We start from the raw sequence: 13,013 nt of genomic DNA, 5'->3' as shown, positions 1-13,013 counted from the left end.
GTCACTATTGACAGTGGCTTCAGAGGGGTTAAACGTCTGAAATCGGTGCTAGCAGGATGTCAGCTCTCATATAGAGCTGACACCCGCACTTGATTGCGGTTTTGCTCAGCGTGCGCCCGCGAGAAGAAGTATATGTATGGCGTTTTGCGGGAACGCAGCTTCTGCAGTGCCGTACATATACGGCACATGTCGAGAAGGAGTTAAAGACCAAATTACTCTGTCGCCTCATTGGGGGACACAAGACCTTGGGTGTTATGCTTTCTGTCCACTAGGAGGCGACACTATGCTTAATCTGAAAAAGATTTGGCGCTGGCTCCTCCTCCACAGTATACACCCCTGGACGGCATCCGCCTTACATCAGTTTTTGCTTAGTGTCGCAAGGAGGCACACCATAAGAAGATTCTTCTTGACACAAATGAAGAAAAGAGGGTCTCTCTGAGACTCCCGGCATGGCTCCCTCCTCGGTCCTCTTTTTAGTGGTACCCGGTTGAGGTAGAGATGGCTCTTCCCCATGTCGCTCCCTCCCCAGCCCTTCGGGTGCATGGTTCGAGGTCGAGAACCCCCCTCCTTCCCCAGGCCCTGGGCTTTTTGGGTTGAGGCTGAGGTGAGGAAGAATTCCTCCTGATGGCGGTGAAGCGCCCTCCCTAACCCCCTCTAGGGATGTTAGGTTGAGACGCCACAGGTAGGAGCTGCGTTCGCAGCGCTAACTTTATTGTAGCTCCAGCACTGCTGTGGTCTGCTATGGGGCCGGGTGCTGTCATATTTGGGCCACAGTATGCAGGGATTCCTGTCCCTGTGGCAGCGTCAGCCCTCTAAAGGGGTCAAAAAGACCCTTCACAGGGCTGCGCTGCGTATATAGGGGCGTCCGGGCGATATGGCACTCATCCGGGGGGGTTTTGGTTCGTTTTCCGCCCCCCTCCGGACTACCGCGCCGCTTTGGAGCCCTTCCCGGGCAGGATTTTCTACTTTAGACTGCGGCTTCGGCCTAAGCCGAAGCCGCCGCCCTTGTTACCGCCCCCGGCCTGCCCCCCTGGATGATGATAATGACGCTGCACAGCATCATACAGGGGGCGGATCGAGCCAGGAAGGCGCGGTTTTGCCTGGCTGCGCACCCTTTTTCTGCTCTCCGCCCCTCCTCCCTCCCACCTCTTTACCTCAGGGAAGACAGCAGCGCTGCTATATTACTCAAGAGCGCTGCACAGTCTCCAGGGGGCGCAGAACCGAAGTTTTTTCTGCTGGCGCCTGATCTAGGAGCACACCGGTGGGGTAAGGCACAGCAGGATATTATCCTGCTGTGGACGCAGACTCCCTATAGGTTCCCTATAGCGCTCCTCTGCATAGCCACCCCTGTAAGGTTTTTGGTCAGAATAACCTGCCGGCACTCAGTGCACTATGTCGGTCTCCAGGTCCGAAAGAAGAGAAAAAAAAACAAAAAAAAAACAGGTTTATCTGCTGTTACGCAGTCTGTTCAGCCTGCAAAGCCAATCTTCCCAGTGGCAACATGCACCGTACTGCTAGAGTTGTTCCCAAAATGCTGGGTCAGTGCCCCAAGAGGCTCCTGTCACTGTTTCAACTCCACTGACAGAGACACCGTAAGTATGGGCCGCATCTATGTCACAGTCCATAGATACGCTGACTTCCACATTGCTTCAGGCTATGCAGGGTCATATCCCAGCTATAAGCGGACAGGCAGTCCCTGGCAATGCTAGTAGTGAACGGCCCCATAGGTCACGTTCAGCTACGTCCTCCCATGGCTCACGGTCGTCCCGCTCTAGGCAGAGACATCGTAATTCTAGGTCTCCTAGACCGTCTCGTTCCAGAGACGGGCGCAGCAGATCTCCATAGAGATCTTCGGGCATGGAAAAGCGGCGGTCCAGATCTCCCTCCAGGCAACGCCTCAGCGATGCGCAGGATTCAGAAGGCATCTGTGACTCCGAATCAGAAAAGGAAACCTAGGAGTCTCAGGCTCCTTGTCCTCCTAGCAATACAGCGCTAGTTGAGGACATTATCGCTTCTATTCATCGGGTGCTGGTTTTATCCGATGCTCCCCAAGAACCCCCAAAACATAAGATCTGTTTTGAGGGGCCCCTGAAGTCCCTAAAGTTTTTTTTCTGATCACCCAAGCTTTCAGGACATCCTTGATAAGCATTTTTTTCGCAGCCTGCCAAAAAATTTGCCAACCGTAAATAAAGCCGTAAAAAAGGGCTTGATACTCTTTTTTTCTCAAAAAGACCAAGAAGTGGACAGATCCACCGGAAATCGATCCCCCTATCTCTAAGCTTGCAGCACAGTCTCTCCTCTCACTTCCAGATAGCTCAACCCTGAAGGATACAGCAGATTGGCAGGTTGAGCGCATGGCTCGTTCAATTTTTGAGGCTGCAGGAGCCTCCCTGTCTCCCGCGTTCACCTCAACGTGGGCAGCCACGGCCATTCTGGAATGGGCCAAAAGATTGCAGGAGAACCTCCAAAAGTCTGCTCCTCAGATGTTCGATCAACTAGTTCAGATAGCGGTGGTGGCAGATTACATACGCCTTGCAGCTTTTGATTCTGCAAGAGGTGTAGCAGGTATAGCAGCGAATGTAATTACAATCAGACGTATCCTCTGGCTGTGAGAATGGGAAGCGGACGCGTCTTCAAACAAGCCTCTTATGGATCTCCCGTACGTCAGTGGGAGATTTTTTTCGGGGAAAAATTAGACAAGATGATTTCCAATGCCACGGGGGGTAAGAGTACCTTTCTTCCGCAACCTAAACGTACGTTTAAGCGACGTAACCAGGCTAGGTTCCGGTCTTTTCGGAACTCCTTAGGCTAGGCCGCTTCACGTCCTTCACAGAATTACAACCGTTCCCCCTCACAGGGACAACCAAAGGACAGCACAGAGGATGGACAAGAATTGGCGGTCAACATCAGGCCAGGCAAAGCCCAAAGGAGGGAAATTCCAGAATTTCTCCTCGTCATGACTCACGAAATACGGAAGACACCCCACCTGTAGGCGGTCAACTTTTAATCTTTCAGCAAGTCTGGCTGCCTATTACAGAGGACAGGTGGGTCAAGGAAATAGTGTCTCTCTCTCCTTCAAGCAGGAGTCATAATACGGGTTCCCGAAAACGAGAGATTCCGAGGACTCTACTACAACCTATTCGTGGTTCCCAAAAAGGGAGGCAGCGTTCGGCCAATTCCTGGACCTAACGCAACTCAAAAAGTTTGTAAGAGTTCGGCAGTTTAGCATGGAGTCCCTTCGATCCATCATTGCGGCTATGGAACAGGGAGAATATCTCGCCTCCATAGACATACAAGAGGCATACCTGCACATCCCTATTGCGCCTGCTCATCAAAGATCTCTCAGGTTCACAATAGGGCAGAATCAGTACCAGTTTGTGGCTTTGCCTTTCGGATTAGCCACGGCTCCCAGAACATTCACCAAGGTTATGGCAGCCACCATGGATGTCCTACACTCCAGAGGCATAGTGGTCGTCCCATGTCTGGATGATCTACTCATCAAGGCACCTACTGTCAAAGACTGCGAAGACAGCGTCTCGATCACGATCAACATACTAACTCGTCTAGGCTGGCTAGTCAACTTTAAGAAGTCCTCAACTACTCCCGAGTCAGTCACTGATCTTCCTAGGGATCCTATTCGATACCTCCAGGGGTCTGGTACACCTTCCCAAGGACAAGTTACAAGCTATCCGCTGTGCAGTTCGCATGTTAATCCACATACCGTGCCGATCTCTTCGGTTTGCCAGGAGACTCCTTAGCAGGATGGCAGCAGCAATGGAGGTGGTACCATTTGCCCAGTTCCACCTCAGACCTCTTCAACTAGCCATTCTCAAATCCTGGGACAGGAACCCTTTCTCCCTCGAAAGGGAGTTCCGACTGACGGAGTCAACCAGGAAATCACTGTACTGGTGGCTCAAACCACCCGTACTGGCCAAAGGAAAATTCTTTCTTCCCAGTCGATGGAAAGTCCTGACCACCGATGCGAGTCTAACAGGATGGGGTGCAGTGCACCTACTTCACAGGGCACGTGGTCTACAATAGAAGCGACCATGCCCATCAACATTCTGTAGATACGAGCTATCTTCCTGGCGCTAAAAGTTTTTTGCCATCTGCTGAAGGCCTCTCACATCAGAGTGCAGTCGGACAATGCCACGGCAGTGGCATATGTGAACCACCAAGGTGGGACTCGCAGTGCCCAGGCAATGAGAGAAGTGGCGCGTCTCCTTCGCTGGGCAGAAAACAAGAAATCAGTACTCTCAGTGGTCCACAATCCGGGTGTGGACAACTGGGAAGCCGACTACCTCATCAGACAGGAAATGGACTCGGGGGAGTGGTCTCCATCCCAAAATCTTTCGTCGGATCTGTTATCGCTGGGGGACTCTGGACGTGGACCTAATCGCATCTCGTCTCAATGCCAAGGTCTCCATTTTCATAGCAAGGACACGCGGGGTCCGAGGTTGCTCGGGGCACATGCCCTGGTTCAGGACTGGACTCAGTTCTAGCTTCTGTACTTTTTTCCCACCTCTTCCCCTGATGGCCAGAGTCATGAGGAAGATCAAACAGGAAGGAGTTCCGACCATCCTAATTGCGCCGGACTGGCCCAGACGTACATGGTACGCCAACATACTTCAGCTTGCAGCAGACACCCCTTGGTGTCTTCCAGACCGTCCCGATCCCCTGTCTCACGGCCTGTTCTACCACCAGAATTTAGGGACTCTCAATTTGACGGCGTGGTCCTTGAAACCTGGGTTTGAATCCAGGCAGGGTTTTCTCCAGACGTCATTAGAACCATGATCAGGGCACGGAAACCAGCTTCCGCCAAAGTTTATTATCGTACCTGGAAAACGTATTTTACTTGGTGCGACTCTCGCGGGCGAATTCCGTTCCCTTACTCTCTTCCGAAAGTTTGTGGTTTCCTTCAATCAGGTCTGGACGCTGGCCTATCCTTAGGATCGCTTAAGGGTCAGGTGTCAGCGCTTTCAGTGCTCTTTCAGAAGCGTATTGCTAAGAAACCACAAGTCAGGATGTTTCTTCAGGGAGTCTCCAGATTGGTCCCTCCTTACAGACGTCCACTGGATACGTGGGACCTTAATTTGGTCCTAACTGCTCTACAGGCACCTCCTTTTCAACCTCTTAAGGAAGTTCCACTTCGAGTTTTATCACAAAAGGTGGTCTTCCTCGTGGCAATCACCTCGCTACGCAGGGTGTCTGAGCTGTCAGCGCTCTCCTGCAAACAGCTTTTCCTATTCTTCCACCAGGACAAGGTGGTTCTCCGTACAGTTCCATCCTTCCTTCCAAAGGTTGTGTCTGATTTCCACCTCAATGAGGGCATCTCATTACCGACCCTTTGCCCGGCTCCGGTTCATAGAGTGGAGAGGGCCCTGCATACGCTTGACCCTGCCAGGGCATTGCGTATGTGTGTGTCTAGGACTCCACCCTTCCGGAAGTCTGATTCCTTTTTTTCCTTATTCCAGAAGGCATTCGCAGGGGTTTACCGGCTTCAAAAGCTACCCTTGCCAGGTGGATCAGGTCCACCATCCATGACGCCTACCGCCTAAACAATTCTCCTATTCCAGCCGGTATCACGGCACATTCCACACGGGCGGTAGGAGCCTCCTGGGCCATTCGACGCCAGGCTTCAGCACAACACGTGTGTAAAGCGGCCACTTGGACTAGCTTACACACGTTTACAAAACAATACAGTGTGCATACTTAGTCCTCAGTGGAAGAGAGTCTGGGTAGACGGGTACTGCAGGCGGCAGTGTCCCAAGTCTAGGGACCTGTCAGCACAATATTCGTCCATTGCTTCCCACCCACGGACTGCTTTGGGACGTCCCAAGGTCTTGTGTCCCCCAATGAGGCGACAGAGTAAAGGAGATTTTTGTGTACTCACCGTAAAATCTCTTTCTCTTAGCCTCTAATTGGGGGACACAGCTCCCACCCTGTTTCCCTTGCGGGCTGTTATTATGTTGGGTACTCATATTGTTCCTTGAGCTGTACATAGTAGCCTTTGTTTATAGGCTTGGTTATGTTGGATTTGTTATCTCCTCCTACTGCTTGGGTACAAAAACTGAGGTAAGGCGGATGCCGCCCAGGGGTGTATACTGTGGAGGAGGAGCCAGAGCCAAATCTTTTTCAGATTAAGCATAGTGTCGCCTCCTAGTGGACAGAAAGCATAACACCCAAGGTCTTGTGTCCCCCAATTAGAGGCTAAGAGAGATTTTACGGTGAGTACACAAAAATCTCCTTTTTTAAAATCTGACCACTGTCACTTTATAAGCAATGAATGGAACACAAAATAGGCTCATTGAGTAAAAATGGAGGTTATCATATCAATAACTTAGATTTATTGTTCTCAGTATCACCCATAGCTCAAACAACTGGACAATACAGGACACACTGCAAACCTCAACAGGAAAAAAGCCACCGGTTATGCCCTTAGTATTATTCTACTTGTAAAGTATGCCCAAACTACCTATTTACAGTCATTATGGCCATAAGGGTTTATTTTGCGCATGCGCTGTCTACTTATGTTGATTTGCTAATGTTTTATTATGCCCACACTTTGTGCCCAAAATGAATATGTCCGCCACGTCCCTTTTGTGCATGTTACACCTCCATTTCCGCCTCTGACAACCTTCACTTCCGCAATGCATCTAGCGTTCGTTCACATGGGACCCCATGTGTTTCTGTGCCGACTGACAGAGCGGGGAGTGTTTTGACTGACGTGGCGTATGTATGGCGACAGTAACTAACGGCTATAGCGATTAAAAATAGTTTGCGAATGGACATCCTGACACATCCCTTGAGAAAATAATTTTTCCGAAACGCGCATTGGGGTGGGCACTGGACCACGTGAGGTCAGGATTCTACTTACTTGGTATGTGTATTCCATCACTCGGTCTCCAAGATTTCTACATCTATCTCTATTTGACTTGTCTATGCCTGCATATGGTTCTGTGATAGTATTTGATCTATTATTATCTCTATGTACTCAATCTTTATATATGAGCAACGTTATGCATTTATTTACACTGTTGAATGAGTCTATAGTATATCAATTTTTTTTATCTCCTTTATATGCACATCATGAACATAATATTTGATGTACTACAGATTTCCTACGTGGTTTCATTGGCCCTTTTTGTGAGTGTTGGATTGGTCTGGCACTTTTTATCCCTGCTTTGTCTATGACCTATTTGTAATTTAAAAAAGATTTTTTATTTTTTTTGCTACTTTTTGCACTGTTTGCTGCCTTTTTTTGGCAGCTTTTTTCACGGTCACTTTATGTGATGATAACTATGGAACGCTTTAATGGATCCCACTGATTCTGAGTGATTATTTTTTCGTGACATCTTGTACTTCATGATAGTGGTAAAATTTTGTCGATATGTTTGGTTTATATTTATGAAAATACCAAAAAATTTACAAAAAAAATTTAAATTTCACAATTTTTTTCAAACTTTTAATTTTTATGCTCTTAAAGGAGATAGTTATGCCACACAAAATAGTTAATAAATAACGTTTAACATATGTCTACTTTACATCAGCACGATTTTTGAAACATAACTTTTTTGTTAAGAAGTTAGAAGGGTTAAAAGTTGACCAGCGATTTCTCAATTTTCCAACAAAATTTGCAAAACCATTTATTTAGGTACTACATCATAATGGAAGTGACTTTGAGGGGCCTATATGACAGAAAATACCCAAAAGTGACACCGTTCTAAAAACTGCACCCCTCAAAGTCCTCAAAACCGCATGCAATAAGTTTATTAACTCTTCAGGTTAATAAAAATGAACATTTTTACTTTTTTTCACAAAAAATTGTTTTAGCCACAAATTTTTAACTCTCACAAGGGTAACAGGAGAAAATTAATCCTAAAATTTCTTGTGCAATCTCTTCTGAGTACACCGATACCTCATATGTGGTCATAAACCACTGTTTGGGCGCACGGCAGGGCTCGGAAGGGAAGGAGCGCCATTTGACTTTTTGAATGGAAAATATGTTGGAATATTTAGTGGTTGCCATGTCGCGTTTGGAGAGTCCCTGTGTGCCTAAACATTGGCGCTCCCCCACAAGGGACCCCATTTTGGAAACTAAGGAAGTTCCCCCCAAGGAACTTAAAGCTACTATTTTGGCGGAAAGGAGCGCCGTTTGACTTCTTGAATGCAAAAACGGCTGAAATAGAGAGGGGACGCCATGTTGCATTTAGAGAGCCCCTGATGTGCCTAAACGGTGGAAACCCCCCACAAGTGACCCCATTTTGGAAACTACACCCTTCAAGGATTTTATCTAGTGGTATAGTGAGGATGTTTCACCCAGGTTTGATACAGAATTTGATAACATTAGATCGTCAAATTGAATGTTATCATTAGTGTTGAGTGCAAGTTACTTGCTGCATCAGTGTTTGTATCGGGGTGCCTTGGTATGTACAAGTATCGCGGGTGCTCAAAGCAACCCCGATGTAAACTCGAGTAGCACGAGCACTTGCGCTCAAAGCTAGTAGTCATATCGTCATTTTATGTATTATAAATATGTAACTTTTGAAAGAACCCTAGCCCATCTTTAACCCTAACTCCAACCCTAACCTTAATGGCAAAGAATAAAAGAAATAAAAATTAAAACAGCCACCGTTTTATTGCGGATTGGCTGTCGTTAAAGGGTTAAGACAGTTAAAGTTGAAACTTGTCAACATGTGAATTACTGTACTGTTATGGCGATCTTTTAATGGAAGTTTCTTTTTTCTTTTTTTTTTTACTTAAATTGGACTTTGTGTGTCTTACCAAGCTGCTAGGCTTGCTGGATCTCTGGACTTATGAGTGGTGGTGGAGACATTATAGCATTGAGCAAACCATTGCCCTGCTCTGTTAAATGCTCTTCAGATAACTGTTCGGCCCAAAGGTACAATCAGGGTGGATTGATTTAAATCACGCCGATTTAAATCATGATTTAAATCACGATTTAAATCAAAAGATTTTTTTCTATTTAAATCGGATCGATTTAAATCATGATTTTAATCATGATTTAAATCACTGATTTAAATCAAAAGGTTTTTTTTTAATATAAATCACGATTAAAATGAGAAGTGAGAGCAGTGTGCATGTGCGCCCATAGTTACACGGACGAAACTAGGGGCAACGATCTAACGCCAGGGTGAGGGGGGGACCCCAAAGTAAGTAAAAATCTTTTTTGTTTTACTATATGGCAATAGGTAGGTGTTTAAAAGCAGCATGTGTTAATTGTATAAACTATTAATAGCCTCCACATTTTGTTCATACTGCCCCTTTAATTCCACACTTCTAGCTTGGTTTCAGTTTTGGTTTAGTTTCTTTTTCCCTGCATTCAGTTGACATGCCCAAACTTGTTGGATAGTCAGCAGTACTTGGCTCAGGCTGTAGTAACATCAGCAGTGCTTGGCTCAGGCTGTAGTAACAATCAAACTTCATAAGTGATCTGTGTGAGCCTGCCATGGCAGCAGGTCGTAAGAGAGACCCTATTTGGGTTCATTTTGTTGAGATGCCAGCAGCAGATCTTGGAAAGAAAGGTGCAAGAGCAAAGTGCAAATACTGTCAAAAGGATATCCAAGGACTTGTTTGCCGTTTGAAATCACATTATGAAAACTGCAACCAGAAGGGAAATGAAGATGTTGATAGTGATACAACTAATGTCAATGAACCCCCACAGCTTCTTATGCACCAGGAGCCTAGTACTAGTGGTAAGTCTGGCAATTAATTTACAACCTATTTTTTTAACAGACATTTTACTGGGATGGTTAAAGTCTATGAAAAGAAAAATTTCTAGCACTGGTAGTTCTGGAGTATAGAATTTAAATTTATGTTAAGGCAATATTTCACAGAAAACTAACGCTAAAGGACATGTGCACCTTTATTTTTTTAAGGTGCACATGTCCTCCCCCCGCAGCGCTCTTACCTCCGATCCCCGCAGCGCTGAGATCCGTGGCTTCGTTTTGACCGTCCGCCTCCCGTCCTCCGGTTGCGGCCTACTCGCAGTGATCCAGCGGCGTGACGTCAGCGGGCCGCACGCTCCATTGAAATGAATGGAGGCGCGCTCGCGGACGGGCAGAACGAAGCCACGGATCCCCGCAGCGCTGACATCGGAGGTAAGAGAGCTGCGGGGGGAGGACATGTGCACACTGTGACTGGCTGCACCTTAAAAAATAAAGGTGCACATGTCCTTTAAGTAAAAATAAAGTGTGTATACGCTTATTTTTTTTTTATTGTAGGCTGCAATTCACTTTTGAAGTCTGCCAAATTGACCATTTTAAAAAAAAAAACATTTTTAAAACTTTTGTGACATAATTTTTTTCAGTTGCTGAGGCTCTGATATTAGTTACCAGTATTACAGCAACCTCACCGGAAAACTTGAGTAGCATAACTTTTGAGACAGCCCTTATAGGACGAGGACCATTACATTGTTCAAAAAGTTTGTTTCAATATTTTCGTTATATTTCTTCAAATACGCAGTCGATTTATATTTTTAATTTCTGTGCTTTCAGGGTCAAATATGGCTTGTGCTGCACGTGACAATCAATATCTGGGTACAACTTCAACAAAGCAGCCCAAAAAAAAACTTTGCGTGCAAAGTGTAGAAAAATTCATCTTAAAGACTACGACGAGCCAGAAAGAACATTTTGATGAATTAATTGCTAAATTCATATTTGCAACCAATTCTTCTTTCCGACTAGTTGAGCACCCATTGTTTGTACAAATGATCGAAGGAATTAGACCAGGCTACAAACCACCAAGTAGATTTGATATCTCAGGAAAACATCTTCAGGCTGTATACGACATAGAAAGAGCGGCTTGTACAAAATATTTGAAAGACAAGGTTGTTAACATGAGCTTGGATGGTTGGAGCAACATCCACAACGACCCCATAATTTGCACTTGTGTCACAACAGAAGATGGTGAAACTTACCTTACAGACACAATCGACACATCTGGAAATTCACATACTGCTGAATATTTACTTGAAATTGCTAAGAACTCAATTCACCAATGCCAAGAACAGTTTGGATGTAAAGTAAGGAGCTTAGTTACTGATAACGCAAGCAATGTGGCAAAAATGCGAGCGGAACTGGCACAGGATGACACAAATGTCATTACATACGGTTGTTCTGCCCATTTGTTGCATCTTTTGGCAAAAGACCTGCATATTTTGGGTGTCAAGGAACATGTTGTAGAAATTGTTAAATATTTCCGCAATAATCATTTTGCACATGCAACCTACAAGGAAATGGGAGGACTGAAGTTGGTTCTACCACAAGATGTTAGATGGAATACCTTGGCTGACTGCTTGGAACTGTTTTAACAACTGGTCAAAATTACTGTCCATTTGCGAAACACATCGGGATAAAATTGATGCTAATATACGAAGCAAAGTATTAAATCTTGGTGTGAAGAGAAATGCCGAGGACCTTTTGGAAAGGTTAAAGCCAATATCGATTGCGTTGGATAAAATGCAGAAAGATACTGCAACCATAGCTGATGCCACAGAAGTTTGGAAAGATTTAGAAGGTTCTCTAGATCTCTTGAACCTCTCAAACAATGTAAAGGTTGCAATACAGCACCGCAAGGACCAAGCATTAAAAGAAGAACACTATTTAGCCAATATCTTGCATCCCATCTACAGAGGGAAAAAATTATCTGAGGCGGAAATCAACTCTGCAATGGAGTGGCTCGCCAATACTAACCATGACATTGTGGCAACTGTGCTGAAATTGAAGTGTGAATCTGCACCATTTCAAAAATACATGTTTGCAGATAACGTCGTTAATGAACTAAAACCACTGGACTGGTGGAAGTCGCAATCACTTGTTCTTCCAGCAAAGATAATAAATCTAGCTACTCAGCTACTGACTGCATCGGCTTCATCCGCAGGAGTAGAGAGATTGTTTTCTTCATTTGGTTTTGTGCACACAACAGTCCGAAACCGCTTAGGAACTGCTAAAGCAGGACAACTGGTTTTCCTATTAAAAGTCCTAAATAAACAGTAGGCTTAAAGGACTGATGTATTCACTGAAGATGTTTGCTTACTTCAAACGTTAGAGATAGGCTATTGTTAAAAAGTACTTACTCTCTGTAGTTCAATTCTGAGTGTTTAATAGTGCAAATAAAAATTATTAGGTTTCATAATCAACTGTTTTAATATTTTTATTTGTGTAAAACAATTAGATTTGCAAAAAGACAAAGTTTTGCTTGTGTACAACTTGATTAAAAAATCTGATTTAAATCAAAAAAATCTGATTTAAATCAAAAAAATCTGATTTGTTTGATTTTTTTTTAAAAAATCAAGATTTTTATCCACCCTGGGTACAATTCTGCTGTCACTCTGTCACAGCAGAGACTTTTGAAAAGCCAACCCTCGACTCAACCGCTGTGTCCAGCTATCGCCCAATATCGCTGCTCCCATTAGTTTCCAAACTCCTGGAGCTGCACGTCCACGCTGAACTTTCCACCCACCTCTCATCTAACTTGCTCTTTGACAATCTGGTTTCCGCCCCCATCACTACACTAACGACTTACTTACAGCCAAAGCAAATGGACAATACTCTATACTCCTGCTTCTAGACCTGTCCTCTGCATTCGACACAGTTGACCACTGCCTCCTACTACAGATCCTCTCCTCCTTTGGCATCAAAGACCTCGCCCTATACAGGATCTCCTCATACCTTTCAAACTGCACATTCAGCGTCTCCCACTCCCACACTACCTTCTCATCTCACCCTCTCTCTGTTGGAGTCCCCCAAGGCTCTGTTATAGGACCCCTACTCTTCTCAATTTATACCCTTGGCCTGGGTCAACTCAAAAAGTCCCATGGATCCAGTACCACGTTTATGTTCACGACACTCAGATCTACCTCTCTGGCCCAGACGTCACCTCTCTGCTGTCCAGAATTCCAGAATGTCTATCAGCCACATTCTCCTTCTCCTCTCGCTTCCTCAAGCTCAATGTGGACAAATCTGAACTCATCATCTTTCCTCCATCTCACA

At 45.3% G+C, this 13,013-nt stretch overlaps 2 protein-coding genes across 3 annotated transcripts in view; both read left to right on the top strand.

Moving 5' to 3' along the window:
• The window catches only part of APPL2 (adaptor protein, phosphotyrosine interacting with PH domain and leucine zipper 2), a 126,641-nt gene that overhangs the window by 37,867 nt on the left and 75,761 nt on the right, over positions 1-13,013 (top strand). The window lies entirely within an intron of this gene.
• On the top strand, positions 7,918-12,160 carry LOC141060614 (uncharacterized). The gene is made up of 2 exons (XM_073556921.1): positions 7,918-9,716; positions 10,518-12,160. Exons 1-2 carry the CDS (start codon positions 9,470-9,472, stop codon positions 11,330-11,332), a joined length of 1,062 nt encoding a protein of 353 aa, XP_073413022.1. The 5' UTR covers positions 7,918-9,469; the 3' UTR covers positions 11,333-12,160.

This window comes from Dendrobates tinctorius, unplaced genomic scaffold (genome assembly GCF_039654945.1).
Source record: "Dendrobates tinctorius isolate UK_male_01 unplaced genomic scaffold, ASM3965494v1 ptg000241l, whole genome shotgun sequence".
Taxonomy (NCBI): Eukaryota; Metazoa; Chordata; class Amphibia; order Anura; family Dendrobatidae; genus Dendrobates; species Dendrobates tinctorius.
The sequence above is the reverse complement of the archived record's forward strand: the minus strand, read 5'-3'. Positions and strand labels throughout refer to the sequence as shown.

Bases quoted from the DNA above. Each gene is read 5' to 3' on its own strand.
- LOC141060614 (XM_073556921.1), top strand. From the start codon at position 9,470: ATGGCAGCAGGTCGTAAGAGAGACCCTATTTGGGTTCATTTTGTTGAG. The intron at 9,717-10,517 runs GTAAGTCTGGCA...CTGTGCTTTCAG, and splicing joins CCAGGAGCCTAGTACTAGTG to GGTCAAATATGGCTTGTGCT.